Raw genomic sequence first — 20,479 nt, forward strand, 5'->3', positions numbered from 1 at the left:
AGAGACATCCCCAGGTCCTGGGCTGCAATAGTGGGAGGGGTTTCCTTCCTGCATTATGACTGCATCATCCAAGCTCTCCAGCATCAACAACGTTCTGACAAACACACACAAACAAGGAAAACACTTTGATGCATGCACGCACAAACACATGCCTACACACACTCACACGCAACTCTCCTTGTTCTTGAAGACAAACTAATTCAGCTTGAGGTCTCAAAGCACCAGTCCATTGTCATGGAAATGTGCCACGGCCAGCACCAGCTGTCGGAACAGGCATCGGGCTCCATTTGCTGGTAGCCGCTGACACCGGGCTTGGAGCAGCGCCTCTGGGTTCCCATAGGAACGTGGGAAGAGGGGGGGGCAGGCTGTAGCATGAACACAGAACCTACCACGAGACAGGAAGCACTTAGAACACAGAAACACTGTTGAGAGGTCATACAGATTCTACAATATTAGCCTATATTATAGATGGAACACCTAGAATACAGGGATACTGTTGAGGCCCTATATGAAACCAGTAAGACAAGATCTGCATTATGGTGTTAGCACAGCCTACAAACAAACACAGGCCTATTGTACATGAGCATCAACCTTCCTGTTTCTGTTGAGCTTGGTGGCACATGCAGTAAGAAGAGGAGATGAGGGGGAAAGGCTGGAGTTTGGAGACGAGGAGAGAAGACACGTGATGGTGCTCCCTTGCCTTCTTTCATCTCTTTTCCATCTCAATAGTTGGCTTCCTCTTCTGGTTTTACAAAATAAATAATAACTTTATATATTGTAATCCACCGACCTTGCTCACCAGCTCGTTTATATAGGCTACTCTGCTAGCGTGTCGTGGAACACACCTCCCACGTTGTTCATTATTTTCCATAGAATGCATAGCTCCTCGTTGATTATCCCTTACATAGATCTATCTCTTTCTCACACACACAAGGCAGCAAATGCAAGTTTGTTGAAGTTTTATTTTTTTGTACATTATGCACGGAATAATGAACATAGTGATACACTTTTTTGACAATAACACTGAACACACACATCATTACCATGGCAACATGCTGAGAGGAATACACACACAGCACAAAAGCGCAACACACTACAACACAGACACTTCCCCTAACCTCTGACTCCTAACACCTGTGTCGATCTGATAGAATTGAATGTGTGCTTATACCTATCCAATTTCTTTCAGATCACTAGTGTCTAGCGGGCTAGGGGACATGTCTACGGGGTAGTGCATAAGGGTCCAGGGGTTAAGGGAAGTGTGTAGGGGCTAGGAGGATTTTCTAGGGGTGAGGGGAGAAGTGTGTAGGGAGTAGTGTTGTGATATGAGGGAGGGGCAAGAGGAGAGGAAAGTAAACATATATACATATTTTCATAGGAGAATAATCAATAGAAACACTTATAACAGAGGACTCCGATTTAACAAGAACTATTAACACACCGTTATATGACCCACAGAACAAGTGTCCATTCCCTTTGGTTTCTCTCTCGCTCACACACAAACATATACACACACACACACAACAACTACAACAAGCACTGGCACAGATATATTGGCTTCAATGTGATACATTGAACGCACACACACGATCTTTACATACACTATCTGTATAGCCCTACACGTTAAAACATGAACCTGTACAGGGTCCAATCAAGGGAAGATATTCAGTGGAGATGTTAGGAAGGTTAAGTGTGTCATACACTGTAAAAAAAAAAGGTACTGATTCATATTAAAAACATGAGTGTAAGAGTACCCTACTTAACTAAAAGATCAAGTTGTATAAACATTTATACTATTATGTATCTAATAATTTGTCAACTGGTTTTTCAACTCCTGGGTAACTCCTACTTGTAAAGTTGAAACAGCTTAGGTTTTTGACAGTGTGTGAGTGAGGGGAGATATGGTAAGACACGATGAACTACGGAGTCATGGAGTTCTTTACACTGAACACATCAAACACATAAAGACCTGCCTCCCTTCACACCACTGACCTAACCCTATATCTCTCCTCTATCCATCCTCTCCCTACCCATATCTTTCTCTATCCCTCACTCCTGTATCCCTCCCCCCAACCCACCCCTCTTTTCTCTTTATTTGAGATCTCCAGCATCTCCCTGGATGGTCTTCTTGATACGGAGCAGCATGGTGGTGAGCCATTGGTCCAGACGAGAGATGGAGTCAAACTCTTTAACAGCTTCAGTAAACGCCTCACAGTTCTGCTCCTCATGGGCATCCAGCAACTTCTACAGAGACAGAGAGGGGGAGGGAGATGGGTGTGGGCTTGTGAAGAAGGAAGCTATGCTGGTAAACAAGCAATGTGAAGTCCGTTAATACACACACACACACAAAGGCGCTCATCATGTCTACCTTCAGCAGCTTGCACTCTCTGGAGTCTGCGAAAGCAGGAAACATCTCCTCATACTTCTCTATGGCCAGCTGTAAAAACACACACATTTGTAATCACTAATAATTGACAGGTACTCCTCTTGGTTCAGTTGTATTATCTGAATGATATATGTCTACTCTGTGTGTCTTGTTTTAAAACAGACAACTACTACCATTAATAATGATAATAATACCTTTGCGTTGAGTTCGTCCACAATGAAGTGACAGAGGGAGGCTTTAAAGAAGTACTCTTTGGCATTATACTTCAGCAGGGGGTTGTCCATAGTATTGGTGGCCACCTAACACACACACACCATTACATTACTCAGAGAGCGCTGTTCACATTTCATGCGCCTCCCGGGTTGTGCAGTGGTCTAATGCAATGCATCGCAGAGACTGGATTCGAGCCCAGGCTCTGTCGCAGCCGGCCCCGACCGGGAGGTCAATGGGTCGACGCACAATTGGCCTAGCGTCTTCTGGGTTAGGGAGGGTTTGGCCGGTAAGGATATCCTTGTCTCATCGCGCACTAGCGACTCCTGTGGCGGGCCGGGCGCAGTGCACGTTGACCAGGTTGCTAGGCGTACGGTGTTTCCTCCGACACATTGGTGCGGCTGGCTTCCGGGTTGGATGCGTGCTGTGTTAAGAAGCAGTGCGGCTTGGTTGGGTTGTGTTTCGGAGGACGCATGGCTCTCGCCCTTTGTCTCTCCCAAGTCCGTAAGGGAGTTGCAGCGATAGGACAAGACCGTAACTACCAATTGGGGTAAAAAAAAAAGCAGCAACAACCCCAGTTCGGGAGTTGTAGCGATGAGACAAGACAGTAATGACTAACAATTGGATACAATGAATTTGGGGAGAAAAAGGGGGTAAAAAAAATCTAATAAATGCATGCACAGCAGACACACACACCTGCTCGTAGATCTCAATGGCTTTCGGATACTGCTCCAGCTGAGCGCTGTAGTGGCCCACTTTCAGCAGACACTTGTTAGCAGAACTGAGAGAGAGAGAAACATAAGGAACATCATAGGTCCTAGTATAGAGCTCTGTGGAACCCCTCATGACGACTCCCACTGAACCCTAACCTCTGTGATAAATAGTACAAGAGTAGTATAATACAAAAGCATTTGGGTGTAGTAGAGTGTAGCATAACTGAATAGTATAGTATTCATTTATACTACAGAACACTGGATACTCACCTGTTGGACTCCTCCCCTTTATAATAATCGGCTGCCTGCTCATAGTGGGCGATTGCCTGGGCAACAGGAGACACACACGTAAAGTATTGTTCATAAGGAGTGTCAGATGTGAGTGAGTGTGTGTGTGTGCGTGTTCCGTACCTTCTCTATGTCCACCAACTCGGACTCGTACACCTCTGCGATGGTGATGTGATGTTTGGCTGCGATAGTAAACCTACCCTGTAATACACATGTGGACAACACTGATACATAATCATTAGAATATACACTGTATCAGCCTTCAAATCGGTTGGTAGCAGCCAATGATGTCTGGAAAACAAAGCCCCCTCACACACAGTACATGCACTATTGCACATAGAAATGGGTGAAGCAGGTTAAGATGACAGTGGTATGGTTAGCGGTCACAGGTTAGGAATTGGAGGTCAGGGCTCAAGGGTTGGACCAGGCTTACCATGTCAGTGTAAATATCGATGGCTGCATTTATACAGTTGATAGCCTCTAAAGGAGAGATGGGGAGAGGGAGGAGTGAAAGAAGGGGAAAGAGAAAAAGAAATGGGGCAGAGAGATAGAGAAAGAGAGAGCAGGGAGTAAGAGAGGTTAGGTTTTCCTACCAGAGACAGTGAAAAAGAAAGAACACAGACAGAAACATACAGTATGTACTAGTAGGGACTACTATTAGGGAGGCTTTGCCCTCTGGGGCGGCAGGTGGTTAGAGCGTTGGGCCAGTAACTGAAAGGTTGCAAGATCAAATCCCTGAGCTGACAAGGTAAAAATCTGTTGTTCTGCCCCTGAATAAGGCAGTTAACCCACTGTTCCTAGGCTGTAATTGAAAATAAGGATTTGTTCTTAACTCACTTACCTTAAATAAAGGTAAAATAAATAAATAGTCTAGTATGTATTGTTGGAGTGTGTTCCTACCCTGAGGATCAGCCTTCTTGTAAGCGTTCCCTGCGTCGACGAAGCTGGTGGCTGAGTCCAGTTTATTCTGCAGCTGCATGTGGAGCCGGGCCCCCTGACAGAACGCATTACCAGCAGCTACACACACACAAACACATAATGATCATATCTATGGAACGTATGTAGTATTTCAGCTGTGTGTGTGTGTGTGTGTGTGTGAGTGACCCACCGGTCCAGTTCTTGGCCATCTTGAACATGTTGGCTGCTCTGGCGTACATCTCACATGCATCTTCTACTTTGTGGTGACTTCCCCTGAAATACACAGATATTCACAAAAACGTTTAACAACACTGTAAGGTATATGAGTTCTAGACCTGGACACCATCAGAAAATGTGTTTTTGTCTAGTGGGTCTCATTCAGGAGGATGCAAACTGAACGTTGTCTACTGAAGAAAATCTATACTGAACAAAAATATAAATGCAACACACAACAATTTCAAAGATTTTACTGAGTAACACTTCATAGAAGAAAATCAGTCAATTGAAATAAATTAATTAGGTCCTAATCCATAGATTTCACATCACTGGGCAGGAGCGCAGCCATGGGTGGGCCTGATAGGGCATAGGCCCACCCACTTGGGCGCCTGGTCCACCCACTGGGGAGCCAGGCCCAGCCAATCAGAATGAGTTTTTCCCTGCAAAAGAGCTTTATTAGAGACAGAAATACTCCTCAGCACCCCCCTTCCCCTCCTCAGATGATCCCGCAGTTGAAGAACCCATATGTGGAGGTCCTGGGCTGGCGTGGTCACACATAGTCTGCCGTTGTGAGGCCGGTTGGATGAACTGCCAAATTCTCTAAAATGACGTTGGAGGCGGCTTATGGTAGAGAAATTAACATTAAATTCTCTGGCAACATCTCTTATGGACATCCCTGCAGTCAGCATGCCAATTGCACACCCCCTTAAAACTTGTGACATCTGTGGCATCGTGTTGTGAGACAGAACTGCACATTTTAGAGTGGCTTTTTATTGTCCCCAGCACAAGGTGCACCGGTGTAATGATCATGCTGTTTAATCTGATTCTTGACATGCCACACTGGTCAGGTGGATGGATTATCTTGGGAAATGAGAAATTAAATGCTCACTAACAGGGATGTAAACTAATTTGTGTACAAAATGTCAGAGAAATATGCTTTCTGTGGGTATAGAAAATGTCTGTGATCTTTTATGAAAAATGGGACCAAGACTTTACATGTTGCGTTTATATTTTTGTTCAGTATATTGAATATCTCATGAATAGAGCTGGCCTACTCTACATGTCAGAGAGCCATGTCTGTTGTACAGAATATATTATGGGCCACTACCAATAAGCACCCTACTGTTGTCATTAATGAGCAACAACCCAGGTCAGGGTGGCGCAGCGGGTGGCTAAATATCCGGGTTCGAAACCGGGCTGTGTAGCAGCAACCAGGAGTCCCATAAAGCCGGCCGGGATGTCACTGTCCCGTGCACGCACGCTGATATGGTCACCAGGTGTAGGTGTTTCCTCCCACACATTGGTGCGGCCGGCTTCCGGGTTAAGCGAGCAGTGTGTCAAGAAGCAGTGTGTCTAGGCGGGTCGGCATGGCTCTCGACCTTCGCCTCTCCCGAGTCCGTAAGGGAGTTGCAGCGATAGGACAAGACCCTAACTACCAATTGGGGGTAAAAAAAAGAAGAAGAAAACAGCAACCACCCCGGTGGTTAAATGGTACATGTTGTCAGAACGGGGCAGCAGGGTAGCCTCGTGGTTAGAGCGTTGGACTAGTAACCGGAAGGTTGCAAGTTCAAATCCCTGAGCTGACAAGGTACAAATCAGTCGTTCTGCCCCTGAATAGGCAGTTAACCCACTGTTCCTAGGCCGTCATTGAAAATAAGAATGTGTTCTTAACTGACTTGCCTAGTTAAATAAAGGTAAAATTTAAAAAAATAAAAGAAGTCCTGAGCACAGCACATCTTTCCCTGAGGCCTGACTGCGACAAACAGGACCGTCATCCTCCCCCTCACATTTGCAAAATTATACGTATAATAATTACATTAATATAGGCCTAACCATCATACATCTAAACAATACACTCGCGATGTGTTGTGTCCAATGTCAAGAAAAATCGACACATCCCCTTGCCGTGATGCAGCAATAGTGAATCTGCGCTCGTGTGTGTACTGACTCGGTAGGCTACATGAGAACCAGGGCATCTCATCTCACCCGAACATCCCTCCCAAGAACGAGCCGGAGGACTTGACCTTCTTGTCTGCTTCGGCCATCAGCTGCATGGCCTCCTTCTCTTTTCCGGAGGTATCCATCGCTGTTTGGGCTGTGTGTGTGTCGTCCACAAGGTAAAAACAAATATTCCGCAGAATCCGTTCAGCTGGGAATGGATTCCGAGAGATGGTGCTGATGAGAGTCCTCCTCGGTCGTATGACTTTATCTATTGATTCCCTCTTGGTGCATTACCGCCACCTATCGATCTGGAGAACATTTCAACAAGTTTGACTCCAGCACGACTTATTTGTAAGAATCGTACTGCATTTATATATATTTTGTCTACCATAACAAGTGCACTGTATAGCGTTTCATCATACAAGACTGAAAACAAAACTCTGCAAAGTATGTTTTATGCATTTGAGACTTGAGAGGTTCTTCTGAAAAATCCTGCAGCAAAGCGATGCGGAAGTTGCTCCAAAGTTGAAAACATAAACAGAGCCATCAACAGAAACTGTCGTTTTGTTTACTATTGTTTGCTAGCTATTACATTTTCAACATAGCTCATTATTAAAGCAGCGTAACCAAAGAATATCGATTCATCTTTAAAGTTTGTCTTCAGAGAAGTCACGTTCGCTTGAGAAACAACGTTCGTCTTCCAATGACTACCTTCGTTAGCTGTTCTTCTAGTAGCGGGTGAGGTAGCTAATTCTAGCTAAGTGGTAACGTTAACTTTTCAGCATAAATTGTGAGTTTGATAGCTGGAGTGGAAACGCACGGCCTCCCCCAGTGCTCAAAGAGGTATGGGTCAGACACACAGTTAGTCTGCGGTAAGTGTCGGTAATAGTAGTCTCTAACCAGCCTCTAAATATCCCCTAACCCCTCAATGATGTCCAAGTGAGCCCTTGGTTTCGGGACAGCACTGACAACATGGTGGATACCTGTGAAGGTAGGGGTGATTGGTAATTCAGCATCTCTTGCTCTGTTTGCCTGTATCTGTGGTGTCTCAGACCACTCTGGACAGACTGTCCTTATAAAGGCTGGGCCCTCTACTTCATTGAATGTAGGTGTGTCTATGTACATACACACCGTGTGTGTTTCCTGTGTGAAGGTTTCATACAGAGTTCTCCATATATGGAGATCAAAGTGTTTGAACAGTACTTCACCTCACAGATACACCATTGACAAATATGTCAAAAACATAGTCTGAAGACATCATTTTCAGCTCTGAAAATAGTAGCCTTTGGTGAGAGGGTGAACTTAGTGTGTGTGGGATGAGTTTGAGCATCAGGGCAGTGTGTTGGTGGACTATAAGCGTCTGGTTGAGGATAAGGAGGTTTGTATGGCTCTGCCGGACCAATCAGCTAAGAGAACAACCAGAAACCACCCTTAACTGTCTGGAACTCGCCATACACCAGGTACACACACGTCACTGAAGGTAGGTGTGTCTATGTATTTTAATGTGTGTGTGTGTGTGTCAGTTTTGACGGAGGACTTGGAGAGACATGCTGCGGGGTTACAGGGGGAAGGGCTTCCCGGGGGGGCCACACCCATCATTAACATACCTCAGTTCCAGGTAAAACACACACAGTTACGGTCTCTCTCTGACTCAGCTATTAGAAATATGTGTTTGTCCCTAACTGTGTCTGTTTCAGATTGTATAATTATGAGTCATTGACAGCCCTGAGGACCCTGCGGGGTGAGTGTGAGGGGGACCGTGGTCTGTGTCAGCAACATCACACTCACCCTACCACACGGCAAGTTCACCATGCCCACCAAGGTACAACACACACATTCACTTTCACCACAGTCGACATTGGATTGAACCCCAGGCTGTGTGTTTCCTCAGTGCGTGCAGCCAGGTGTCATAGTCGTTCCTTCATTCCCAACAGCTCCCGTCTCACCCTCATTGGACTGGCATAATATCAAGTAGCTACACTATTATTTATCATGCTTATATTGTATATGTCTATACAATTCAATTTAAAGCTCCAGAGGTTTCTTGGGTGAATGGGCTAGGGGTCAGTGTCTAGGGTGTATGGGCTAGGGGAAAGAGTTTAGGGGGGCTGAGGCTGTATGCAAACTATTATTTCCCATGGTGGTCCAGGAGATTATTGGAGGAGAGCAGAGGGGGGCGGGGCGGATGCCTCCGGACAGTGGAGTGTCACCTGACCTCTGTGACAGTGCTGTCCCTGGAGACACTGTTACTAACACAGGAACTGTCCAAGTCTGCCAGGATGACACACAGTTAACACCCTAGAGACGATTATCTAAGTTACATAAAGAAATTCCCATCAAAATCGGTCAGTTTAAGCTAGAGATGGTTTTTTTTTGCATTGGATGCATCTCAATCGCCTGCTGTGAAAGGAGATAGTGATGTTTGTCAGACCATGAGACATCTCGGTTGTCTCACAAAAAAGTCTGTAGCGTCTGAACGGTTTGACCTAAACTATTACATTTGTATTTGCCAGGGAACAGCTACTCTTCCTGGGGTCCGAACACACCAAAGCACCCACATTACAGATAAAACAGGGAACTATGTTTGTACTGAATGAGCTAAAGATAAAACAGTACATCATATAACATCCCTACACCACCATACAACAATATCACAGTGTGCGCGTATGCATGTGTCTGTACCTTTGTGTCTGTCTCCTCACAGAACCCATAACGTGTATTTTTACCTGCGTTTTAAATCTTATTCTACTGCTTGCATCAATTACCTGATGTGGAATAGAGTTCCATGTAGTCATGGCTATATGTATTACTGTGCACCTCCCATAGTCTGTTCTCGACATTGGGACTGTGAAGAGACCTCTGGTGGCATGTCTTGTGGGTGTACATTCAGCTTGTCAACACCTCTTAATGATGAAGTCAATCTCTCTTCCACTTTGAGCCATGAGAGATTGACATGCATGTCATTAATGTTGGCCCTTAAAAGTACACGGAGAGCTGTGTTGCCCTGTTTTGAGCCAACTGCAATTTTCCCAAGTCCTTCTGTGGCACCTGACCACACTACTGAACAGTAGTCTAAGTGTGACAAAACCAGGGCCTGTAGGACCTGCCTTGTTGATAGTGTTGTTAAGAAGGTAGAGCAGCGTTAAGAAGGTTGACCATGACAGTTTACAAGACAGGGTTACTCCAATCAGTCAACCTACCAGGGTAGTTACAAACAGCACAGGAATCAAATCATCAAAATTGCTTGAAAGCAGTATCCAAATCCATAGGCTGTAGTGATCACAATATAATAGCCATATCTAGGAAAACCAAAGTTACAAAGTCTGGAACTAATATAGTGTATAAGAGGTCATACAATAAGTTTTCTAGTGATTCATATGTTGATGATGTAAAGAATATTGTACTTGATAATGTAGCACTTGGTGGTCTATAGCAGCTTTACACAAGAATGGGCTTTAGGTGAGGTAAATAAACCTGTAGCCATATTACTTCAACAGAATTTAACATTAGATTGTCTCTAAGCTTTATAGGAATGTGGTTCTTTATATAGACCACAACACTGCCTTCGTTGGCATTTGTCTTTTTGGTAAATGTTATAACCATGTATTGCTACCACTATCATCAAAGGTACAGTTGAAGTCAGAAGTTTACATACACCTTAGCCAAATACATTTAAACATAGTTTCACAATTCCTGACATTTAATCCTAGTAAAAAGGTCCTGTCTTAGGTCAGTTAGGATCACCACTTTATTTTAAGAATGTGAAATGTCAGGATAATCGTAGAGAATGATTTATTTGGGCTTTTATTTCTTTCATCTCATTCCCAGTGCGTCAGTTGAAATGCACTCAATTAGTATTTGGTAGCATTGCCTTTAAATTGTTTAACTTGGGTCAAGTGTTTCGGGTAGCTTTCCACAATAAGTTGGGTGAATTTTGTCCCATTCCTCCTGACAGAGCTGGTGTAACTGAGTCACGTTTCTAGGCCTCCTTGCTAACACATGCTTTTTCAGTTCTGCCCACAAGTTTTCTATAGGATTGAGGTCAGGGCTTTGTGATGGCCACTCCAATACCTTGACTTTGTTGTCCTTAAACCATTTTGCCACAGCTTTGGAAGTATGCTTGGGGTCATTGTCCATTTGGTCGCAAATGGGTCTTCCAATCTTGAATTTCCTGACGTCTTGAGATGTTGCTTCAATATATCCACATCATTTTCGTCCCTCATGATGCCATCTATTTTGTGAAGTGCACCAGTCCCTCCTGCAGCAAAGCACCCCCACAACATGATGCTGCCACCCCCGTGCTTCACGGTTGGGATGGTGTTCTTTAGCTTGCAAGCCTCCCCCTTTTCCTCCAAACATAACGATGGTCATTATGGCCAAACACTTCTATTTTTGTTTCATCAGACCAAAGGACATTTCTCCAAAAAGCACAATCTTTATCCCCATGTGCAGTTGCAAACCGTAGTCTGTTTTTTTAATGGCGGTTTCGGAGCAGTGGTTTCTTCCTGGCTGAGCGGCCTCTCAGGTTATGTCGATATAAGACTTGTTTTACTGTGGATATAGATACATTTGTACACGTTTCCTCCAGCATCTTCACAAGGTCCTTTGCTTTTGATCTGAGATTGATTTGCAATTTTCACTCCAAAGTACATTCATCTCTAGGAGACAGAACGCGTCTCCTTCCTGAGCGGTATGACAGCTGCGTGGTCCCATGGTGTTTATACTTGCATACTATTGTTTGTACAGATGATTGGAGTACCTTCAGGTGTACGGAAATTACTCCCAAGGATGAACAAGACTTGTGGAGGTCTACAATTATTTTTCTGGGGTCTTGGCTGATTCCTTTTGATTTTCCCATGATGTCAAGCAAAGAGGCACTGAGTTTGAAGGTAGGCCTTGAAATACATCCACAGGTACATCTCCAATTGACTCAAATTATGTCAATTAGCCTATCAGAAGCTTCTTAAGCCATGACATAATTTTCTTTAATTTTCCAAGCTGTTTAAATGCAGTCAACTTCGTGTATGTAAACTTCTGACCCACTGGAATTGTGATACAGTGAAATAATCTGTCAGTAAACAATTGTTGGAAAGATTACTTGTATCATGCACAAAGTAGATGTCCTAACTGACTTGCCAAAACTATAGTTTGTTAACAAGAAATTTGTAGAGTGGTTGAAAAACAAGTTTTAATGACTCCAGCCTAAGTGTATTATCTAAGTGAGTTGCAGATAGTCAGAATATGATTGTCATCGGTTACAAGCAAGTTATTGACTTCATGGACCTTGTTTCTCAGGCTGCGTATGTTAATGCTTTACTGGGAAGCTTATCAGAAGTAAACTTCATAGTGCAGGGTGAGCTGCAAAGTGGTCTTCCTACTAGGGCAAACCGCCTCAGTGCTAACAGTGTAACTGGTTCATAGGCTCATTATTACGGCATACAATAGCTGTTGGATCAAACAGGTATTCGGGGACATAAATTAAGTTACTTACATTTTGTCTGCTAACGCCCCTAGGATAATGTACTTTTGATGCAGCAATATGACGACTCATTGTCACAATGGTAGTGATTAACTGAGCAGGTCTTGGGCCATTGATATGTAATTGTTTCAACGCAGACTTGAAATGCGTGGACAGAGCCAAGAAGATTTGGTTGGACTCCATCATTCCTGTAGAGCAGTGGTCAACCAGTCAATTGCCAAACATTTCTGTAAAAAACAACAATGATAAAGCATTGTGTTCCTATTTTTTTTGGTCTCTGTTGGTGGTAGGTGCAGCCAATTCAGCTGCCCTGCGCACCAGGTAGACAAACTGTTGCAATTTCATGTGTCTGAAGGTACAAACTCTGCCTTCCTGGTGGGCCTGGAGAGGAAATCAAGTGCACTATGCTACCGCTGGCCAATCAGATTGCTCAGATGATCAAGTCTGCAGGAACGTAGCAGGCATAAAAGAAAGCTACGACAAAATTGATAGAGATTTCAAAACGTTTAAAACCATGATTAGAGAGAGACTGTCAACGAATACAGCAGAGCTGCTGTTTTAGTTCTTACTCAGCACTGTCAACACTTAAGCCATAAAATGCACGTTCTTCCTATTTCCAGTCAGCGCTACAACAAACAGTGCAGCAGTAATGAGTGGGAAAGTGTATTGATAGGCTTGGCTCTTTTTTTATATTGAGGAATATTTCACTTTCTCTGGTCATAGGGAGTAACAACATGAATTTGTGCATGAGGCAGAAATAATGCAGTGCGACTTGAGTTTCATAATCAGCTGTAACACTGTGTCCCTTTTTGGTCAGTGTCAGTGGAGGAAAGGGAGAGAGGAGGGACATTGAGAGGCTGACCCTCAGTCTGCTGCTCTCCCTCTGCTAAGACTGACCATCAGATGCAGGCACCATCAGCCCAGTAAAATAAAAAGCAAATTATTTAAATGTATGCTCACTCAGCTGTGCCTCACAAGTAATACAACAATGGATCTATGATCATATAGCCTACCTCAAATTTTTAAATATAATTTAAAAAATATCCTGAACAACAATGCATTGGCAGGTCAATTTTTATTTTTTAAATGTATTTTACTAGGCAAGTCCAGTGAGGAACAAATTCTTATTTACAATGATGGCCGAGGAACAGTGGGTTAACTGCCTTGTTCAGGGGCAGAACAACAGATTTTTACCTTGTCAGCTCGGGGATTTGATCTTGCAACCTTTCGGTTACTGGCCCAACACTAACCACTAGACTACCTGCCGCCCTAAATCAAGCAATGCCAGTATGCGGTGATAATGTAGTGGGCCTATAGCTTACTGTACAAAACTCATTGCTACAGTACTGTTTTTAATTGGTTAATGTTGCATAGGCTTACATTTTTTAAGTAATGTTAATAAAATTAGAGCGGTAGATCTCGGCATGCATTTTGACTCGGTGATCTTGACTCAGAAAAGGTTGGTGACCAGTGCTATAGAGTATCTTCTGTTTCCAGATGGTGTTGCATAAACTATTGCAGAATAATTACTAGGGACTGAGAAGGGGCTTGGGAGACACCGTCACTCCTGGACAGGGCCATCTATATAGAAGCTTACCCAACCAATCTGAGGCAGTGGTTGTGTGGCTAGCAGTGGTGCTTGGCAGATCTGAAAGAGAGGCACAACATTATTTGAATGGGAATTCAGTCCACTTGACAATTAAACAGAATTCAGTATTCTTCATGCTGATTATTTGTACAACTTGCAATACAAATAGATTAAAACAATATGAAATGTAACACTGATACAGATGATGTGCATGTGGTGGTTTCAAATAATAATGGTACTACAGATAGTTCGATCTGTCCATGCTTTTCCTAGAAAATGTCCCTAAAGCAGACATTTCTCCTTCTTGCTGGTCTGCAGATGCATGACTACATGATGTGGCTGTCACATGTGATGTGCATTGCACTAGAACAACAAATAGCTGTATCAGATAGACATTTTCAGGAAAAGCAGCTCATAGCATGCCAATAAAATGTCTATCATTGCATTGGTTCGATATTGACATCTAGTTATATAATTAAGATAGCTTCTCTACAAGCAAGAAGTACTCTTACAAGTACAGATTTTTACTAAATGTTTGGCACAGGTTAGTCACTAAAAACAGATTCGACACAAGCAAATGTAGTTTTGATTCACCAGTTGCAAAATATTATTGGATTTTCTCACATCAAGTTACATGTTTGCAAGTATTTATTCACACATTACCTGCTTGCCGGTGGTGTTGCATTTGTCAAAAGTTACATGTTTGCAAATATTTTTTGCAAGTACAAAACTGATTAGACAGGCGCAACTCATATTTGACATGCTTGTACACTTATGACATTAATTTACCTGTTTACTCGAGGCTGTGTGTGGTAAAATAAATCAGCGACAAATATTATCAACATTTTAGGAAAATAAAGTAGCTCCTAATGGACTCCTTGCAGAGGCGCTGTTTGTTCAGCTGTGGCGCAAATTTCTTTTGGTCAAGGATCTCGCTTTGTGCGCAGGAGTGTGAAATAGTTAACATTTGCACAGAAAAGGAGGCAGGGTACAAGAAATTCTGAACCATCAAGCTAGTTGGTTACACGTCCTGCATACTCGGATGTATAATTACCCAAACTATCACAGCGAGATAACTGTTCTTTTGAAGTGACAACCACCAACACGACGTAAAACTCTCGGAATACGGCAGAAAACATGGATTTATCGGCTGGAGTTGCTGGCTGGATAAAAAAAATATGAACTGTCGAGAAGGTGTTAAACAGCAGGATATGTGTAAAGAGGAATTGTTCGTGGTTTTCAATGTTGTCTGTTTGTAAAGATAACTTTGTGCGCGCGAGGGCACCTAGTTAATGTAATGCGATGAGAAGTGTGTGTTGGTCATGGCGGCAGCAGACCGGTGTACGTGTGAGGGCAGAGCTGAAGAGGCTGCAAAGACTCAAACAGAATACTCTGTCGCCCAGCTACACACCCCACATGACACGAATATCCCAATCCTGTCGACCCCAGAGGTTACCGGCCACGCGCTGAAGGGTTCCACCGAAAGCGTCACCCGATACTATCGCAGGAAAGGATGCAGGGTAACGAAAACGGCTTTAGTTTATTAAACCCGAAGGCCCTCTCGTACTCGGCTGAGGTTGTGCCCGGTGAGGTCTGGTGTGGCTCCAGGCTGAGAGTTCTATGTAATGGAAGACCGACCAACAGCACACCTGGAGAGGACCTGAGGGAAACCACCCGGTCCAAGTGGTAGTCTTGGCAGATTCATTGTTGTCTGTCTGTGAAAGAAGTTACCCAGATGAAGGCAAAATTATGCCAAATTAGATTATACTTTTAGGGCTGGTTTCCCATGCTGTCACTTTACTGTCATGGCATGAATTAAGACGGACAGAACCACACATTCTCCAGTCAGATCAACAATGCACAGTCTTGCACTGAATGTTGCTAAACATGTTCTCTAAATGTTGTGTGTGTGTGTGTGCCAGTATGAAAATCCGTGGACCATCCCCAACCTGCTGTGTGTATGTTGAATCACGCTGGTTCCGGTCCTGGGAGTCCTGATCACTGAGCAACATTTTCACCTCTCTCTGGGACTCTTCACTTTGGCTGGATTTACTGATGTGGTATGCACGCCTGCATGCGCACACACCTTGTCAGTGCTTTGGTTTTAAATAAAAACAATAACCATACACTGCCACCACTATACACACACACACTACACCCTCTGGTAACCCTGTGTGTTGTCTCTGTAGCTGGGTGGTTATATAGCCAGCAACTGGGCCAGTAGGAAGTCTGTTAGGCAGCGCTCTCTACCCATTGACTGATAAGATCCTCATCAGTGTTTTCTACATCAGTCTCCCCTACACCCACTGAAAATGTAGGACGAAAAAGAAGGGGTAATACACACATGCGTCATACACAAGTAAAACAACAGTCCACATTAATTTGTCTAGTTGGTTAGTCATGTGTTTGCATACGTGCATGCAGGTGAACACAGCGATCCAGCTCTTCCTGGTAGCAGCATCGTTGGCCTCATCTGTCTTTCACTTCAGACAGTCCGCTCCTGCAGACCCTACGGTAATACACACACCATAGCCAGTCTGTTTCTGCAGACTACACACTGGAAATCTTAATGGTACATTGTTTCTGTTGTGTGTTTTGGTAATACTGCTTCTGTGTGTGCAGGTATATCACACAGGTAACGACGACTGTGTCAGGCTACAGCTACTGTCACTACAGCATGAAGACTCTTGCGGTGCTCAACAGCACTAAGTAATCCATGGCAACTCAACAGCTCCAACTAAACTCCGCAACACCAAGTAATTGTTGCAACGTAACACGCTTGCTGCACTCACCGGTCTGCCAGAGGACTCAAGTTGAACACACCCATACTTGTGTAAAAACTCCAAAATGAACTCTTGTGAGCATGTGTATTTATTAACCCTGTATTGGCATGGGAACCCTCCTGGTAGATTGACAGTTTTGTATCTGATGAATGTGATTAAATCATGAACCTGCTCTGATAACTTCGACACATGGCGAGAGGCTAACTCCTTGTTTAGATTGCTAGTATGCTCTGTAAAGAGGATCAGGATTCTGCAAGAGTGTATGTGGTGGGAAATGTTAAGCATGGGTGTAATGCGGAAACAGCTTTCCAAGGTTTTCAACATTACAACCAATTCTACCAAAAAGGTTTACAGTGTCAGCTGTTAGTGACACCTGCTGGTCTACTGAATACACTTCAGCTGTTTTATCAGATTGACTATTGATATTTTGCCATTAGTTCAGTCTCCTAGTTTGGTGACTCAATACAGCAGTTAGTCAAACCCTAATCTCGTAAACCGAGATTTCAGTGAGATGAGATTTGGAAGCGCAAGGCTAGTAAAACCCCAACACCAGTAATATTGGAAAGAAACATGATTTAATGAGGCTTCAAATTACATCAGGTGGTGATAGTCATTTCGGACAGTAATGAGTATTTTACATCCAATTCGTAGTGCTTTGGAAACTATCGAAAAGCAGTGATAATTACTGCAACTTACTAATTGATTAAATTAATTTAACCAGGTTTTACATGGCTGATGCCTTCAAACCCAATTTGCGCGTATCAGATTCTGGAGGTGAATTCAGGTCTTCTGACGAGGGAACTGTTAACCTCTGCAAGTGAACAACATCCTGCAGACAAAACGCAAGGTTCAACCTTTACTTCTGAAGGAGAGGTTGAGAATTAGTAGATGAGGAAAGGCAATGTGAGGAGGAAATGGCCAGAGTAGGTTAATTATCCATGGTTACCTGCCAGGGCCATCGCCAGGTGTAGCTCATCTCTCATGAGCTCCAGAACATCACTAACACCCTGCTCCCCCTACAAACACACGTTTTGACATTTTAGTTATTTAGCAGTAGTCAAAACAACTACATATGGTCCTTTATCTGCACGCACACACACAGTGGTACCTGGCAGGCGAGCCCCCAGAGTACAGGCCGTCCGAGGAAGACAGCGGTAGCCCCCAGAGCTAAGGCCTTCAGGACGTCTGTCCCCCTCCTCACCCCTCCGTCAAGGTACACCTCACACCTCCCTGCTACTGCTGACACCACCTCAGACAGCACATCCAGCTACACACATAACATATGTCACAGATCAAGAAGTGAAATATTACTGAAGCGTTTGTGTGTGTTGGGCTCCCTCACCGTAGCTGGGACCCCGTCTAGCTGCCTTGCTCCGTGGTTAGACACCAGGATCCCATCTACACCGTGGTTAAGTGCTTCTAGCGCATCTTCAGCTGGAGGGAAGAAGGGTCGATATAGATGTATAGACATGTTACTACTCTGCCATGAAACTTAAACCTGCCTTATCATTATGTGGCGTGTACTGTGTGTTGTGTGTCACCTCTCAGGACACCTTTGACGACCACAGGGAGGTGTGTGTTTTTCTTCAGCCAAGCAATGTGTTCCCAGCAGAGAGTAGGGTCGATAGCCTGAGCGACATAGACAGCCAGCCCACTGTCCTCACCGTAACCCTCAGCACTGGAGAACGCCAGCTCTGCCGAACCAAAGTTAGTCATCCTACACACGCACACACACAAACACTAAAATAAGAGGTAAGCTTAAATAGTATATTATTTGATGAAGCATGTGTGTGTGTCTGTGTATATGGTGTGGTGATGAGTGTGTTTTTGGTTCCTACTTCAGGTGAGGGGGGAGTTTAAAGCGGTTGCGCACGTCGTCTCGTCTCTTTCCGAGGTAGGGCGTATCCACGGTAACAAAGATGGCCTTATACCCCGCCTCTTCAGCCCGGCGCACCAATGACAGGGTGAGGTTGCGGTCCTTATAGATGTATAGCTGTACGGATTATATATAGGTCATAGATGTTCACCAAACTGGTGATGTAAACTGTGATGTAATCAAAACCTATATCTAGCAGTACTCCACCTGCATCCAGAGCAGGCCGTCGCCAGCTGATGACCTCACTTCCTCTATGGTAGAGGTGGCCCAGGAACTCAGCATCATCCCCGTCCCTGCCGCTCTGGTTGCTAGGAGATGGAGCTTTATTACACACATACAGTATACACAAGAGGCTGGAAGCAGCCGTGTGTGTGTGTACATACCTCTGGCAGTGGCCGTCTCTCCGTCAGGGTGGGCCATCCTCTGCATTGCGGTTGCCCCGACACACACAGGCATGCTGATTCGCTGACCTAAAACACTAACACTCAGATCCACGCGGGACACATCCCTCAGTACCCTAGGGAACAAACGCCACCTATACACACAGAGAAGTGATCTGGTGTAAACAAGTGCTGTGTCAGACATTGAACAGGACTTTGAGTTGAAGTTAGGTGGTGAGTCAATTATTAAACTACTGTGGTGATTTCTAGGATATTGTCTGCCTAAAACTGCCACACAAAAAACTGTGAACAGCACTGAAACACCCCAAAAACACTTCTAACTCACCTCACTAACATATTCTATGAGATGATGATGGAGAACATAATCTGTGCAGATCTTAAGTAAACAGTGTGTGTGATGCAGTATTCTACACTAGTGTTGTATGAAGCCTTGTTGTCTGGTTTTAATGTTACAACTAGGTTTGATTCTCCACATTACAATAGTTGTTACAGGACAGAACGTGCATGGTCATGTTACCTGGAGAAAACAGCAGTGTGTGTCTAGGTATGTGTAACCTAACGTCGCAGGCGTAAGAAGTTCCCACTTCTGTTTTTCAGGGGAAACGGAAGTTAGGCTGAAAATACTGTATCCCTGAAAACGGGATGTTAGTGTTTTCTGGAGACTCCGCATAGGCAAGTGTATGTGCTAGTTACCTGGAGAATGCAGCAGTGTTATCTGCCAAGGTCTCTTGCTGGTCGGCTCCAGAGCAGTAGTAGTCAAATACAGCTTTTGGTAGAACTCTCTTGGCCATAGACTCATAGTCAGCCACACACACTAACTTCTCAGACATGACTACACACACACAAACAGACAAATGCACACTTTAAAACACTTTGATCCACACACACAATAACACATACAGGCTGACTAAATCTAACACGACCTGATCCACACGCACATAGTCTTCTCTGACTGCTGTCACACACAGACACCCCCAAGTCTCTCCTCTCTGATCATCTGACCACCAGCAATCATTAACCCCAAGTTTACACAGCCCTGCTTCCCACTCAATCCCTCTCACACACACACACACTCTAATTTAAGCAACCCTGACCCTTCACCCCACAACCTTTATATATGATAGCACTGTCCACACAGCACAGACAGGAGATGGGAACCATAACCAGACAGTAAAGAGGCCTTTGTATAAAAATGTTTATTTTGGTGATTAAATGATCCATTATTAAGGATGGAGGGGCCTCACATGGCAACAACACTCAGTCATTATCATAGTCATCCATTAATAATATAATCATACCTAGCTCAAACGGTATGTATGCATATGGAAGTCTTAACAATAGGAAACTATTTCAAATCAAAGAAAATAAAGTTTATATTGTGATAATCATAGAAAATTGGACCACGTTATAAAAAACGGGTGAAAACAATAGTGGACGAAAATAGAAAAGTGAAACCTTCCAGACCTTCCAGACCCCTATAGTTATCACATTTCACTTATTAACTATAAAAAGGTAAGATGTATTTTTAATTCTGGTGCCGCTCTGCACACACAAGCTCATTTGCTAGCTATAGCTAGTTCTGGTTCAATGTTAAGCCATCTCTAAAGTTCAAAGACATTCAAAGTTCCTCCAAAGAAGCCGCTCCGCTGTAGGTATAATTCTGTGGGCCTAATTCAGATA

At 43.9% G+C, this 20,479-nt stretch overlaps 2 protein-coding genes and 1 pseudogene across 2 annotated transcripts; 1 reads left to right on the forward strand and 2 right to left on the reverse strand.

Annotated features, from left to right (window-relative positions):
- Positions 1–942: 942 nt before the first annotated feature.
- On the reverse strand, positions 943–6,923 carry napba (N-ethylmaleimide-sensitive factor attachment protein, beta a). The gene is made up of 10 exons (XM_064953595.1): positions 6,718–6,923; positions 4,706–4,788; positions 4,498–4,614; positions 4,031–4,077; positions 3,721–3,798; positions 3,580–3,635; positions 3,293–3,377; positions 2,581–2,685; positions 2,369–2,437; positions 943–2,244 (listed from the first exon to the last, which is right to left on the reverse strand). The coding sequence occupies exons 1-10, from the start codon at positions 6,813–6,815 to the stop codon at positions 2,092–2,094; spliced, it is 891 nt and encodes a 296-aa protein (XP_064809667.1). The 5' UTR covers positions 6,816–6,923; the 3' UTR covers positions 943–2,091.
- An 8,714-nt stretch (positions 6,924–15,637) lies between these two features.
- On the forward strand, positions 15,638–16,708 carry LOC135525770 (cardiolipin synthase (CMP-forming)-like; annotated as a pseudogene).
- A 370-nt stretch (positions 16,709–17,078) lies between these two features.
- Positions 17,079–19,765, reverse strand: hao1 (hydroxyacid oxidase (glycolate oxidase) 1). The gene is made up of 9 exons (XM_064953596.1): positions 19,493–19,765; positions 18,782–18,933; positions 18,606–18,706; positions 18,361–18,515; positions 18,064–18,239; positions 17,865–17,956; positions 17,631–17,789; positions 17,469–17,538; positions 17,079–17,351 (listed from the first exon to the last, which is right to left on the reverse strand). The coding sequence occupies exons 1-9, from the start codon at positions 19,627–19,629 to the stop codon at positions 17,284–17,286; spliced, it is 1,110 nt and encodes a 369-aa protein (XP_064809668.1). The 5' UTR covers positions 19,630–19,765; the 3' UTR covers positions 17,079–17,283.
- Between the last annotated feature and the right edge of the window lie 714 nt (positions 19,766–20,479).

The sequence above is a fragment of the Oncorhynchus masou genome, chromosome 32, assembly GCF_036934945.1.
Source record: "Oncorhynchus masou masou isolate Uvic2021 chromosome 32, UVic_Omas_1.1, whole genome shotgun sequence".
NCBI lineage: Eukaryota > Metazoa > Chordata > Actinopteri > Salmoniformes > Salmonidae > Oncorhynchus > Oncorhynchus masou.